Source organism: Palaemon carinicauda, chromosome 21 (assembly GCF_036898095.1).
Source record: "Palaemon carinicauda isolate YSFRI2023 chromosome 21, ASM3689809v2, whole genome shotgun sequence".
Lineage (NCBI taxonomy): Eukaryota > Metazoa > Arthropoda > Malacostraca > Decapoda > Palaemonidae > Palaemon > Palaemon carinicauda.
Genome location: NC_090745.1, coordinates 22,280,972 through 22,296,311, shown reverse-complemented (window position 1 = coordinate 22,296,311; position 15,340 = coordinate 22,280,972). Strand labels below are relative to the sequence as shown.

At 32.6% G+C, this 15,340-nt stretch overlaps 1 protein-coding gene across 2 annotated transcripts in view; it reads right to left on the bottom strand.

Moving 5' to 3' along the window:
- Positions 1–15,340, bottom strand: part of gry (trafficking protein particle complex subunit 11 gry) — a 286,176-nt gene that overhangs the window by 82,344 nt on the left and 188,492 nt on the right. For both annotated transcript variants that reach the window (XM_068344871.1, XM_068344872.1), the window contains exons 11-13: positions 14,812–15,019; positions 5,729–5,931; positions 2,559–2,736 (exon numbers count right to left, since the gene is read on the bottom strand). In XM_068344871.1, the coding sequence (XP_068200972.1) occupies positions 2,559–2,736; positions 5,729–5,931; positions 14,812–15,019 (589 nt within the window). The remainder of the gene's footprint in view (positions 1–2,558; positions 2,737–5,728; positions 5,932–14,811; positions 15,020–15,340) is intronic.

Sequence of the window (15,340 nt, the reverse complement as noted above, 5' to 3'; positions counted from 1 at the left end):
TACCAAGGTGTTATACGAACATTTGTGCTTTTCCTGTCCTACCATATTATACACCACATACGCTTTGTCAATAAGACATTAACTATTCAATTGTCACTCCAGTAATTACATACAGTTGATCATAAAGTAAGGTTTCTTTCTTTATAGGTGTTCATATTTTTTTAATACAGTACTTTCATTACAATGAGATTTATAATTTTAGCTGATACCATTACTTAGTAGCATTTTTCAAAATTGTATGGTAAATTTTCATGAAATATACTTGAAATATTGCCCATGATGAACTGATAACTTAAAGGCAACCACAAAGACCTTTGTCTTCCAGACATTTATAATACTTTTACTATATGTCTTACAGGCAAAACATTTGCTCTTTGAAAATTACAGTATATCAATGATGCTCTAAAATGAACAAATAAATTAGTAAAAAAGGGTTGATAGGGTACAATCTCTATGATTTACTTTAAAAAAAAAATACAAAATAGAGCTGTTTCATTATCAATTAATAGTATGTTTTTTAAATTTTCCTCTGTCCATGGGTCTTTTTGCCAGAACTTTATCAGTCCAGGTCTTTACCTATCCTCGTTTTCCATGATTCCCTAGGCATCTCTAGAAGTTTTCATCCTGATACTTCCATGTCTACAGCTTTTCTGCTCAACTGTTCCTCATCCTTCATCATTACATGTCTAATCCATCTCCATACATTTTCCAGTCTCTGGATACAATATCTCTACAATAATTCCTCGTTCGTAATACAATCTTTCTACCGTACCCTGGTTTTTAATCTTAATGGTCATTAATCCAAACTTTTAAACATTATCCAGTTTTCTTTGTCAGTGTATGTTTCAGCTGTTTACACTAGTGCTGGTCTTTAATATTAATCATAAGTCTTTGCTTTATACTCTAATAGAACAATAGTATTTACCAGTAGTGTAATTTTCTCTTTAAAAGAATACCTAGCTGCTGGTTATACATTTTCTTCCTGCACACCCAACTCTTGCTTCACAATCAAGTTTGTTCGAAGGTAAGAGAAATTCTCTAAGCACCTCTAAGACCTACTTACCTATCACAAGAAGGTTCTCAACACCCATCTTTTCTTTAACTTTGTCTTGTAATACATTTTCAGCATCAAAAACTGTGCCTCTGTGCAGTGACGTCTTATTAATCTGACGTCCATTTACATATAACCATTTACCGATTTACAACAAGTTTTCTGACTAGTGTACTGTAGTTACTATCATGTGTTATAAGAAAATTAGTCGAGGAATATTTCCTGATATCAAAACAAAGTTAGTAAAATTTTTGAAGCACTCTTACTTTTGCACCTATAACATGAGAGAAAGTCATAAACTTTATATAACACAGAGAATTAGATTTTTATAAAATGCTAAAAAATTTTCTATATAAAAATCAACATTGTGTTTAAAATAGCTAAACTTAACCTTTTGAATCCCATTAGACTTATACCAGGTCCAGTGATTTTCTTTTACATTAAATCATTTTAGTATGAATATTCTATAAACTACTGTTAAGTATATATTAATGGAAAGAAAACAATCTGCTATAGGATAAAAATATCTTTAATTTATAGCACTAATAATTTCTATTCTATGATGGGTAAAGTAAGATACCTCAAAAAGTGCCATGGGACTCGAGTGATAAATTCATTCTTGTGGGAGTGCAATTGAAATAGTTAATGTATAGGAGAAAATTACTTTCTATGCTATGTAGAAACTTTCAATACTCATTCTAGTAATAAGTAAAGATTAAGAGTGTATAAACTTGAACATACATTATAAGAAAAAAAAATTGCACATATATTGTATGACAAAGTATTTAAAACTGTTACTTATTAAGATAGTCATAACCAAATCAAATGAGTACGTCAATTTCAAACATTGTTATGAAATAGTAATTCTACAGATGGCAAGGCTAAGCTTGCAATAATATAAGCAAGGACATCTGATGATAACAAAATGTTCCTTTAGTTTTCTTCAACCTACGGTATTGAGTATTAGTTTATAATTCCACTTTAAAGTGCCTTAGTTTCTAAAGGTATCAGTATTTTCCACACTTATGATCCAGGAAAAACATATAATTTAACACAATTCAAACTATATAAATTGATGTATATTAAAATACATGATACAAATCTTTGGAGTATAGTAAATGAGACACCAAGAAATTTATAATCCCCGTTAAATTGCCTGAATAAGCCTTTTCCCCAACCTAAATTTTACTTGTTTACAACATTTATGTACAGCTTACTCTATACTATTTTACTTTCTTTTACCCAGGAACATGAATATGAACACAGAGATGTTTGAAACGTTGTTGTTTAGTGGTGATGGAAATAAATATAAGAATGTTTGGCATTGTTGTAATTCTTCAGTTCCTTATTATACAGAGGTTCTCTTCCACCCACTCAGTATTGGATATGATAGATACATATTCACTAGCAAATTCACAGTGAGAATGTTTGTTACTAATTTTGTTATTCTATTTTCCTTCACAGGTAAAGGCAATGATATCTGTACAAAACTAAATTAGTTCCTTACCTTTATTTTCTTTCCGACATCTTCAACAAGAGGCTTGAACAAGAGTAAAATTTCTGTTACTTGCTTTGGCGCTAGTGTAAGCTTCTCAGGTCGTGTTTCTACTAGCCAGTCATTATATGAAGGGATATTAGTTACAATACCAATGGAGCTCAGCATAATTGAAGACTGATATGAGTTCCTGAAAATAAAGAATTCTAACTTATGCCTGGATTTGATGTTGTAGTAATGTCTGCAAATAAATACAATAGGTAAAAAACTAACTAACCTAACAGATTCTCTTATAATATAGCACTGTATATAACTATGGTAATAAATACTTGGCTAATCTTTCCTAAATATCTACAGGTTAAAGCTTATTAAGTGTCAATTAACACAATTTCAAACAGATGGAGGGAATGTACTGAGACAAATAAGTATTGTGCGTACAAGTAAAGGAATGGAAAAAACTTCATTATGCTTCTGTTCCTTTAAAATATATTAATATACTAAAACACTCCTCTTACATTTATATGTGTATATATATATATAGGCTATATATATATATATATATATATATATATATATATATATATATATATATATATATATATATATATATATATATATATATATATATATATATATATATATATATATATATATATATATATATATAGGCTATATATATATATATATATATATATATATATATATATATATATATATATATATATATATATATATATATATATATATATATATATATATATATATATATATATATATATATATATATATAGAGGTATAACGCTCATATGTCATGCAGCAAAACTTTATGAGAGGATTTTAGAAAAAAGGGCGCGACACATCATTGAACCTCAGCTAGGCGAAGAACAACATGGATACAGAAAGGACAGAAGTACATCAGATCTCATATTCGCCTTGAGGCTTGTTATTGAAAAATCATGGGAATACAATAGGCCACTGTATATAGCATTTATTGATTTGGAAAAGGCATTTGACTCGGTACCTAGGAACAAATTGTGGAGGTGCTTGGGAGAGGTTTATGGACTCGACGGTAGATTGGGAGCTGCAATAAAGAGCACGTACGAACCATGTATGAATAATGTAAGGACTGGATACAAGAATGAAAATTGGTTTAGAGTAACAACAGGTGTTAAGCAGGGAAGCGTTCTTTCCCCACTCTTGTTCATTGCATATATAGATGTAATTATAAGAAGTTTTAAGGAAAGAATAAATATCTCGGGAGACATTATGATTTTTGCTGATGATATTGCTTTCTGGACATATGATCGGGAGGAACTAGAAAGAGCATTGATAGCCTTGAACGATTGTTTAACAGAAGCTGGACTGAAGATGAACATTAATAAAACAGAAATATTAACAATCAGCAAACAACAACAAGCTCCAACGAACATCATGATAAGAAATACGGTAATTAAGGACACCAACGCATTCAAGTATTTAGGGTGTATGTTTACAGATAACGGCTATAAGAACAAAGAAGAAATTACTGAACGAATAAAGAAATATAATAAATGCTGTGGAGCACTCTATCCAATTATGAGAGATACATACGTACCTATAGAAGTAAAGAAAACCATATTTGAAGGATTACTAACACCAATCATGACATATGGATCAGAGAGCTGGACAATGACCATCAAAGACAGGAGCAGAGTCCAAGCTTCAGAGATGAAAATCCTGAGAACAATAATGCACAAAACAAGAAGAGATAGAATAAGAAATGTAGATTTTAGAAGGATGGTTGGGGTATCTCCTATGTTGAACAAGATTGAGAAGGGACAGCTGAGATGGTTGGGACATTTAATGAGAATGGATGGAAATAGAATTGCAAGGAAGAGATGGGACTGGACGCCTGGTGGGAGGAGATCAAGAGGTAGACCACGTAAACGCTGGAGGGATGGAATTGAAGAGATTTTGACAAAGAACAACATGCCAACAATTGAACAGCTGAGAAGAGAGCGAATTTTTGAAAACAGAATTGAGTGGAGAAGACAACTGATTCCACTGACAGGCTGAAAGCCTACCTGGGAGTGGAAGTGAAGTGAAGTGATATATATATATATATATATATGTATGTATATATATATGTATACAGTATATATATATATATATATATATATATATATATATATATATATATACATATATATATATATATATATATATATATATATATATATATATATATATATGTATGTATATGTATATATATATATATGTATATGTATATATATATATATATATATATATATATATATATATATATATATATATATATATATATATATATACACTGTATATATATATATATATATATATATATATATATATATATATATATATATATATATATATATATATATATATATATATATATATATATATATATATATATATATATATATATATATATATATATATATATATATATATATATATATATATATATATATATATATGTGTGTAATAGTAGCTTGTAAATTTCAAGGGTTGTTACACTTGTTTCTATATTTAAACAGATATAAGTTTAACATAGAGGAAAATTTTTTACATAAAATCCAAAAATACAAAAGACATCTTAGTCTATGTTCAAAAAGTGTCAAAATATTTGTTAATAAGTTATTGATATAAAATAAGCATACAATTTTGTAGGACATGAAATGTATTTCATAAGTGTTATGTATTCCCCAAAAGAGAAGGAAACTATGTCACAATATTCGAAAAATACAAATTAATAGTAAGCTAAATACCACCGAAGCAACAATTGTACTTCTTAAAGAAAGTCTCCTGTCTGTTCGTATTCAATTCTCATAAGGCCCGACAAGCAGATTTATTCTTAAATGGGAACGGAGCAGGGTAGAGTTAGACAACTAAGTGAGATGAGGTCAATATGAATGCTGTATAAGAAAAATACAGTGGAGAAAGGAATGCAGCTGGAGACCAGGAAAATGTCAATATTCTTTAGTGTGGTTTACAATGTAGTATGTATGGCTCACTGTAAGCAGTAATCGTAGTGAGCATTTGGGACTGAGAGAAAAAAAGAGAATCATACGAGGTATGACAACATAATTACTATTTAAAAAATTGAGAATAAATACTTTAAGATGCATAAAAACTGAGCTAAATTTTAAAAATATATTTACCTAATTTTGAGAGTAACATAAACCTGTTCATCCACATGAAATTGAGCCTTCTGGAATGATGCCCTAACCTCCAAGCATGGTACTAATGTGGTCATGTCAACCGTTATTGCTGACATCTGGCTTTCTAGCAAGGTGGCCCAGGCTTCTGTGATTGAACCTAAAAGCTCATGACTGATCCCAGACTCTGGTTCTGGTGGCTGACCCTGTAAAGACAATTTACAAAACTTGCAGAATGTAGCTGTAATTTGATTTAATAAATTATATCAGGATTAAAAACAGAATGCTAAAAATAAAATTACTTATTTCTATACCTACCAAGTCTTCATAAGGCTAATCTTTCGAAGCTGATTAAATGTTCAGACATGATGCACAGCAAAACAAAAATGCAAAAATATCATAAAAAAGAGCAGCACCAAAATCCTGAATGCGTATCGCAAATGAAGATGGTGAACTAATACTAAAGTACTGTAATAAGTTCACCATCTTTATTTGCAATACGCATTCAGGATTTTGGTGCTGCTCTTTTTTATGATATTTTTGCATTTTTGTTTTGCTGGGCATCATGTCTGAACATTTAATCAGCTTTGAAAGAGAAGCCATATAAATACTTGGTAAGCGTAACTTGAGATTCAACAATTAATTTTTCATTTATGGTTGTGATAAGCTGATCTCAAGACTATCAAGAATAACAAAGAATATTTTTTTTAATGCATTCAATATGAATTACTAATGCAAATTACATCAGCACCAATTTGTTACACAATATCATAGTTTTCATACATTTCAGTTATAGCTATCATTATTAATCATATGAATACTTTATATAAACAGTATGTATGTATGTATGTATGTATGTATGTATATATATATATATATATATATATATATATATATATATATATATATATATATATATATATATATATATATATATATATATATATATATATATATATATATATATATATATATATATATATATATATATATATAATGAGATGCCTTACTCTACACACACAACACAGATTTTACAGAAACCTTGGTTTCTTTAGAAAGTGTCAGATAAGCACTACACACAATATAAACTTTTACTTTGCTTAAATCTTTGTTCGACTGTAGGCTTGGATTAAAACGTCATTCGAATTTGTCAGCTGATTTGTAGCTCTAGCTGACAGCATAACGTATATTTACCGAAAAATGTCTAAAACATCCTGGTTTTCAATGTTATCTGAACCTTGTTTAATCATTTTTGTACTTTACTATTATCAATTCAAGATATATTTTAACAACTTCAACTACCAATTTTTATTTTGGGTATGTTGTCAGCTGTTTTCACGGTCATGACGGTATCGTGATTATTCTTACATATACTGTAGTTAAGGGGGTCTACTACTTTATTCGAATTTCTTATCCAAATTTGAAAGAATTCATACAGCTTATATATATAGATAAGGTAATCTTTTACCAAAAATTTCAACGTTTGGATGATTTGTTTCAATTCTATGGATAAAAAAACAATTACATTTGATTCTAGTACTTCATTTCTAATGCTATTCCAATGAAACTTACCAAGAAAGGGAGAATATAATAAGGGCAAAGAACTCTAGCAACCATTTTTTCGATAATATGAAAGAAAAAATTTATATGAGTATTTTAATTTTTCTTCAATATAAGGTTAAACTCTAAACTCCTAAGCCCCAAATTTCCTTTACAGTGAACCCTCGTTTATCGCGGTAGATAGGTTCCAGTCGCGGCCGCGATAGGTGAAAATCCGCGAAGTAGTGACACCATATTTACCTATTTATTCAACATGTATATTCAGACTTTTAAAACCTTCCCTTGTACGTAGTACTGTTAACAAACTACCCTTTAATGTACAGAACACTTAATGCATGTACTACAGTACCCTAAACTAAAACAGGCACAAATATTAAAGGTGATTTTATATCATGCATTTCCTAAACATGCTACAAAGCACGATAAAAAATGGCAACCAATGTTTTGTTTACATTTATCTCTGATCATAATGTAGAAACAAACTGGAGGTAGAGCTTTGCTTATTACCCAGACATATTTCCCATACTTTTCCCTTAGAACTACATCACATCTTCCTACTTTAGATATATATATATATATATATATATATATATATATATATATATATATATATATATATATATATATATATATATATATATATATATATATATATATATATATATATATATATATATACAGTATATATATATATATATATATATATATATATATATATATATATATATATATATATATATATATATATATATGTATATATATATGTGTGTGTGTATATATATATATATATATATATATATATATATATATATATATATATATATATATATATATATATATATATATATATTTATATGTATACACATATACATACCTACATATATACATAAATACATGCATACATATATATATATATATTACTGTATATATATGGGTTATGGAAAAAATCCGCGAAGTGGTGAATCCGCGATGGTCGAACCGCGAAGTAGCGAGGGTTCACTGTATTACAAATCTGTGTCCTGAGAAAAATGTGCGTTTTTTCTTCTTTAAAGTGGTATATTTATCTTTAAAATTTGTTTTAAAATAAGAAATTTATAACCCTTTGAATGGGGAAGAAGTGAAACTGAGAAAAACAGCTTTAAAGGTAACTTTTTGTTTTTTACACTCTCGGGTGATAACATAAGGCACTCATTGCATGTAATGATGAAAGGGGTTAAATACATAACTGAATGTTAATTCACACTATCAATTATTTTAAATCGTGATAAAACCGTGAACCAAAGGTAAAACACTGATTGCTAAATGGCAATTCATATACATCAATGAGAGAGCACAGACTGAACTTCAACTTGCTGTGATGGAGAGTTTGTGAGGAATCCAAGGTGGACTACATCACTGCCAGACATAAATCAAATAAATATAATTTAGAGATAAAGTGAATAATAACAAAACTCAAATGACAGACAAAGATCAAATATACAGGCCATACTGACCTCACTTCAAAGAAACAAAGGGGAAGGATTTTTAAATTTGTCATATCTTCGTGGTTTATTAATATTTTGCCGTACAACTTGTCACCATGGTAGAAAAGATGCCAGAGATGACCCTGAGTGAATTTACTCATATTAGTTGATTTGAAAAATATTTGTCAAAAAATCAGGCGGTCGGCTCCCTTAACAGAGTATTGTTGATGATTTTGCTCCCAACAATGTAATCCTTGAAGAAAAAAACAAGAGCATAGTTCAGCGAACTCTCAACCAGTTTCTTATTAAAATGCGTATCGAACAACAACAGACGAATCAGCTGCTAAGTGTTGATGCTGACGATCCACCACCATCTACATACACAATGTAAACAAAGATACCAATAATATTGGTAAATGTAACAACTAAGTTTATTTCATACTATCGCAAAATAATTTTAATGACAATTTTTTATTTACCCTTAAAAAAAATCTTTCTACTTTATACTATCTTAGAGCAAACCATATTCACAAATAAAACACTGCAATGTACTGTGATCATGCTAAATTGTAAACCTCTTCATTAACAAGTATTGATGTACATTTATTCATAAAATCAAGATTACTTTTTAGGTATTAAATTAAAAACTGAAATTTATTTGTTTGAAAGCTTAAATACATTCGTATCAACCATATAGGTAGTAGGTTGGTCAGGGCACCAGCCACCCATTGAGATACTCTCTAGTTATGGGGTCCTCTGACTGGCCAGACAGTACTACCTTGGATCCTTCTCTCTGGTTACGGTTCACTTTCCCTTAGCCTAGACATACACCGAGTAGTCTGGCATATTTTTTTTTACACATTCTCCTCTGTCCCTATACACCTGACAAAACTGAGATACCAAACAATTCTTCTTCACTAAGGGGTTAACTTCTGCACTGTAATTGTTCAGTGCCTACTTTCCTCTTGGTAAGGGTAGAAGAGACTCTTTAGCTATGGTAAGCAGCTCTTCTAGGAGAGGGACACTCCAAAATCAAACCATTGTTCTCTGTTCTTGGATAGTGCCATAGCCTCAGTACCATGGTCTTCCACTATCTTGGGTTGGAGTTCTCTTGCTTGAGGGTACACTCACGCACACTGTTCTATTTAATTTCTCTTCCTATTGTTTTGTTGAAGTTTTTATAGTTTATATAGAAGATATTTATTTTAATGTTATTCTAAGATATTCATTTTTTCCTTGTTTCCTTTCCTCACTGGGCTATTTCCCCTGTTGGAGCCCCTGGGCTTATAGCATTCTGCTTTTCCAACTAGGGTTGTAGCTTAGCAATTAATAATAATAATTATAATAATAATAATAATAATAATAATAATATATTGCATTTATAAATAAAATACAGAACTAAGAATGGTTATTAGTGGTTTGGCCTAGTGACAAGTAAATTTGAATTACGTCGGTTTTCATCTTGTCACCTCTTCTGGAACCAACTACCCTCGTAGGGTGAGGTATACCTGTACTGGATATGCACCTGGTACTCGGTTGATGAAGGAATCTTTCTTCATCGAAGGAAAGATGCAGCCTGGAATTAAATACTTGGCACAAGATGTCCAACAGGTAGATGTTCATTCCACAATCTTCTTACAGATCAAATCTAATGTGAATCGTGCACAAGAAAGTAGTTTACCAGCATCAATGTCAGATCCAGCTTGTCATGGAATAAATGCATCATCCACAAGTAAGGGGCTAGAAAGAAACAGAAGAGCCAGTCATTCTACCTTTCACCCAGACATACACTGAACTCATTACCATATACAAGATGCTTCCTATCTGGTGAGTTGGGCTGGCTACACAAATACTAGAGCTACCACAACGTGGACAAGAACAAAAGTGTTGAAGGAATTATGGGTATAAACCCTTGAATAGAAGATTGAAAATTATGTGCTTCCAAATTCCTTTATCACCTGTCTCACTGGAAGATTCTTCAGATTCTGAAGTGGAATCTATGACCATGACTTTGTGAGCTGGTACCTCAACCCCATCAAAGGTTAAAGTGTATGCCCTTCACTGTCTCACGAAACCAGAAGACTGTTCTTGATACTTCTTTCTTCATTCTGTCAGTACTTAGGACAAGTCGCTGACACTCAGGCCTGAGATGTCAAGTACTCTACAGATAACCCCCATAGAACTCTCATGGGACAAAAAAGTTTCTCCTCTTGATTATCATCTGATGCTTCATGAAGTGAACGGATAAGAAGAGACTTTAATAATGGTTTGTGTTGATAGGTTCTGAGCTTGGTCATAAATGCCTATGTCGAGGAAGAACCCTTCCAAGAAACAGCAGAGATAACATGAAATGTTTGATGGTGAGTTTTCCTCAGATGAGGTAACATCAGCATCAGAGCCAATAAAAAAGTATTGGACAGAAGTCTTCAACATAGTTGCTGACACTACAGTAGTTTGAGCAGTATTCAGGAAGGGTTCTGTAAATCGGCAAAGTCAACACACTACGCTGACCTATCACTCATTCATCCTAGAGAAACTGGTGAACCTACATCCTCAGAAGCCATGCTTGAGCTATAGAAGTGTATATGCAAATTTAACAATATCACTGCTGAATAGGTACAACAAGAATTAGGCAGCCTGAGAGGACAGTGGCTAATGCTCAAACATTCTGTATCAGATGCCCACACTATACAAGAATCAGACAACAATTCTGAGCCAGACCTACACCCAATAACACTGCAGATAATATGCAAGTCATGTAAAGATTACCCTCTTTGCTGTAATAAGGTTCTCATAACTGATGCATACAAGAGTCTCAGACTTGCCTACAAGCTACTTTTAACATTACCCACAAGTCAAGTAGCTTATGAACGATCATTCTTGCCTCTTAGGGGGCCCGGCCGGAATGCCAATATATGGGGGTATAGGTATAGTGAAAGTAACTCAATAAACTAAAAACATTGATCCCTACAAGAAAATGCAGTATTTCTTACGTTATCGTAAATTTTGATAATCATTACTGTACATTTTAAAGTAAAACAAATTGTGAGCAATGGCATCTGTATAAATTCCATGAGTCACAAGACGATATATTACACGGGATAATTACACCCTTCAGCATCCAGTTCTACCACAAACCTCATGGAGAGTACACGTTTGAGTTTAACCTCTGACATTCACTCGTTCCTGTCTTTTTTCTCGGAATTGTCAAGAATTTCATCATGCCAAAGAGGAAAACACAATTTAAATATCTCGCTAACATATGAAAGAAGAAAATTTGCTCTAATAAGAGTTTAGAAGTGGGTAATATCTGCGAAATTAGCGGAGTTAGTGAAGGAGAGAGATGATGAAGGAGCAACCTAAAGAAGCAAGATATTGAGCAAAGGGATCTCCATTTATGATTAAATTATGATAAAAAACTTTGTTTTGGTTTATTAACATCCAAAAAGGAACATAAAATTCATAATGACCATGATTTATTAATACTGTCTTCGTAAAAATACAAAGAAAAACTTTGAACACCCGTATCTCAAAACTATACTTATTGACCTTCAAATTCTATCTTCTCCCTTAGTTTCAAAGATATAGGATTGAAATTTGGTATTTAATTTAGAAAGACATTATAAAACAATTAAATGTTGCCCTTTTTTCCCATTTTTTTTTCTGAATTTTTCCCCAGATTTTTAGGCTTTTTTTTATATTTTACCATAATGAAAAAAACAGAGAATGCAATCTTAGAAGTACAGGGTGGTTTTAGAAGAGGTAGGGGTTGTATGAATCAGATTTTTAGTTAGGCAGATATGCGAGAAATATTTAGCAAAAAGTAAGGAGGTATATGTTGCGTTTATGGATCTGGAGAAAGCATATGAGAGAGTTGATAGGGAAGAAATGTGGAATGTGATGCGGTTATATGGAATTGAGGGAAGGTTGTTGCAAGCAGTGAAAAGTTTCTACAAAGGTACTAAAGCATGTGTTAGGATAGGAAATGAAGTGAGTGATTGGTTTCAGGTGAGAGTGGGGCTGAGACAGGATGTGTGATGTCACCGTGGTTGTTTAACTTGTATGTTGATGGAGTGGTGAGAGAGGTAAATGCTCGAGTGCCTGGACGAGGATTGAAACTGGTAAACGAGAATGACCATGAATGGGAGGTAAATCAGTTGTTGTTTGCAGATGATACTGTACTGGATGCAGACGCGGAAGAGTAGCTTGGCCGATTAGTGACAGAATTTGGAAGGGTGTGTGAGAGAAGGAAGTTGAGAGTTAATGTGGGTAAGAGTAAGGTTATGAGATGTACGAGAAGGGAAGGTGGTGCAAGGTTGAATGTCATGTTGAATGGAGTGTTAATTGAGGAGGTGGATCAGTTTAAATACTTGGGGTCTGTTGTTGCAGCAAATGGTGGAGTGGAAGCAGATGTACGTCAGTGAGTGAATGAAGGATGCAAAGTGTTGGGGGCAGTTAAGAGAGTAGTGAAAAATAGAGGGTTGGGCATGAATGCAAAGAGAGTTCTGTATGAGAAAGTGATTATACCAACTGTGATGTATGGATCGGAGTTGTGGGGAATGAAAGTGACGGAGTGACAGAAATTGAATGTGATTGAGATGAAATGTCTAAGGAGTATGGCTGGTGTATCTCGAGTAGATAGGGTTAGGAATGAAGTAGTGAGGGTGAGAAAGGGTGTAAGAAATGTGTTAGCAGCTAGAGAGGATATGAATATGTTGAGGTGGTTTGGCCATGTTGAGAGAATGGAAAATGGCTGTCTGCTAAATAAGGTGATGAATGCAAGAGTTGATGGGAGAAGTACAAGAGGAAGGCCAAGGTTTGGGTGGATGGATCGAGTGAAGGAAGTTCTGGGTGATAGGAGGATAGATGTGAGAGAGGCAAGAGAGCGTGCTAAAAAAAGGAATGAATGTCAAGCGATTGTGATGCAGTTCTGGTAGGCCCTGCTGATTTCTCCGGTGCCTTGGATGACCGTGGAGGTAGCAGCAGTAGGGGATTCAGTGTTATGAAGCTTCATCTGTGGTGGATAACAGGGGAGGGTGGGCTGTGACACCCCTAGCAGTACCAGCCGAACTCGGTTGAGTTCCTTGTCAGGCTGGGAGGAACGTAGAGAGGAGAGGTCCCCTTTTCTGTTTCATTTGTTTGATGTCGGCTACCCTTCAAAATTAGGGGAAGTGCCTTGGTACAGTATATGTATGTATGTATGTAATGAGAAAATTCATATCTAGCAAAAAAGAATTACTTTTAAAAAAACTCTTCATTTGTTTGGAGGTCTACATCAGGTCTATATAGGGTAGTAATCCCAGGTCTTAATATTAATTATCAAGGGAAAAGATAGAATTTGAAAAACCACTCATTTTCTGGATAAATCACCCTGGCGTTACAAAACCAAAGGTCACAGGCAAAAATCCTAGGAAGTTTTGGCATTGCAAAACCAACGGTTACAGGCAAAAATCCTATGAAGTTATAAGATGTCCTAAGTCACCTTATTAAGTGGCATGAATATCAAAGTCCTGTCCTTAAAAAACGGCATTAGTTGGCCGGCCCCCTTAAGAGAATTAAAAGTTGCCTGTGCAGTACGACTCAAGAACATCTGGAAGCATTATAATAATGAGTGTTGAAAAGATCCTTACCAAGCTGAGCACCTAAGATTTTGACAGTATTGGTGCTAAAAGTGCTGAACTGCATAGACTGTTACTCTCTTAGGGTCTACTCATCTACTTCATTTTGTAAAAAGTAATTCTATATTTTCTGTGAATTGCTTTGCTGAAAATATATCCTATGTTTTAGGATGACATCTCTCTTTATTTTATTATGATGTGTGTGGGCCGGATTTTATGGATGTAGATGCCCAGGCCAGATTTAAGAAACAGTCCACCCCTGGTAGGGCCCTACCCTCATTTCCATCAGTCATTATCTAGCATAGGGTTTTCAAATGCTCACTCCATGACATAATAAAGAAAATTCATTCCAAGCTTCAGTACATTACAGTCTATCATAAAGTTTCATCAGACTTAAGTGAAATTATTTAGTTAAGGATAAAAGAGAAATTTGAGAACTACTTACGCTAAGTAAATTCATCAAGTTGTCATGGACTCTCTTCCTTTCTTCATCAGATGCTTGAAGACGGGGTCCCATGAATTCCAAGGCTACACCGATGTACTCAGTGAGGGCATTGGTTGAGTATGCACACTGCAGTGCTAAAGTAGATATGGAAGACAACAGGCTCCACCACTTTTCATTTCGGTAATCCCACATAACATGATTGAGCAAACTGCAAAGAAAAAAAATAATCTAAAAATGCTTTTATAACTTTACATATGTTTCAATCAACATCATTACTGTATTACCATAATCAAGAATCAAAAGCTAAACAATAAATGAAGTGCACCAGAACATTGATGCAAAAAGTACAGGTAATTTGAATTACAAATATTAATTTGATAAAATGCTTGACTTTCTTGATTATATCTGAATGATACTTTAAAATTCAAAGCATGCATAAAGAAAGACCCCATCTGCTTATAAATGAAAACAATTCCATCAGCCAAATACACTAAAGAATATAAAATTAAGCAAGCATAAGACTGAATAA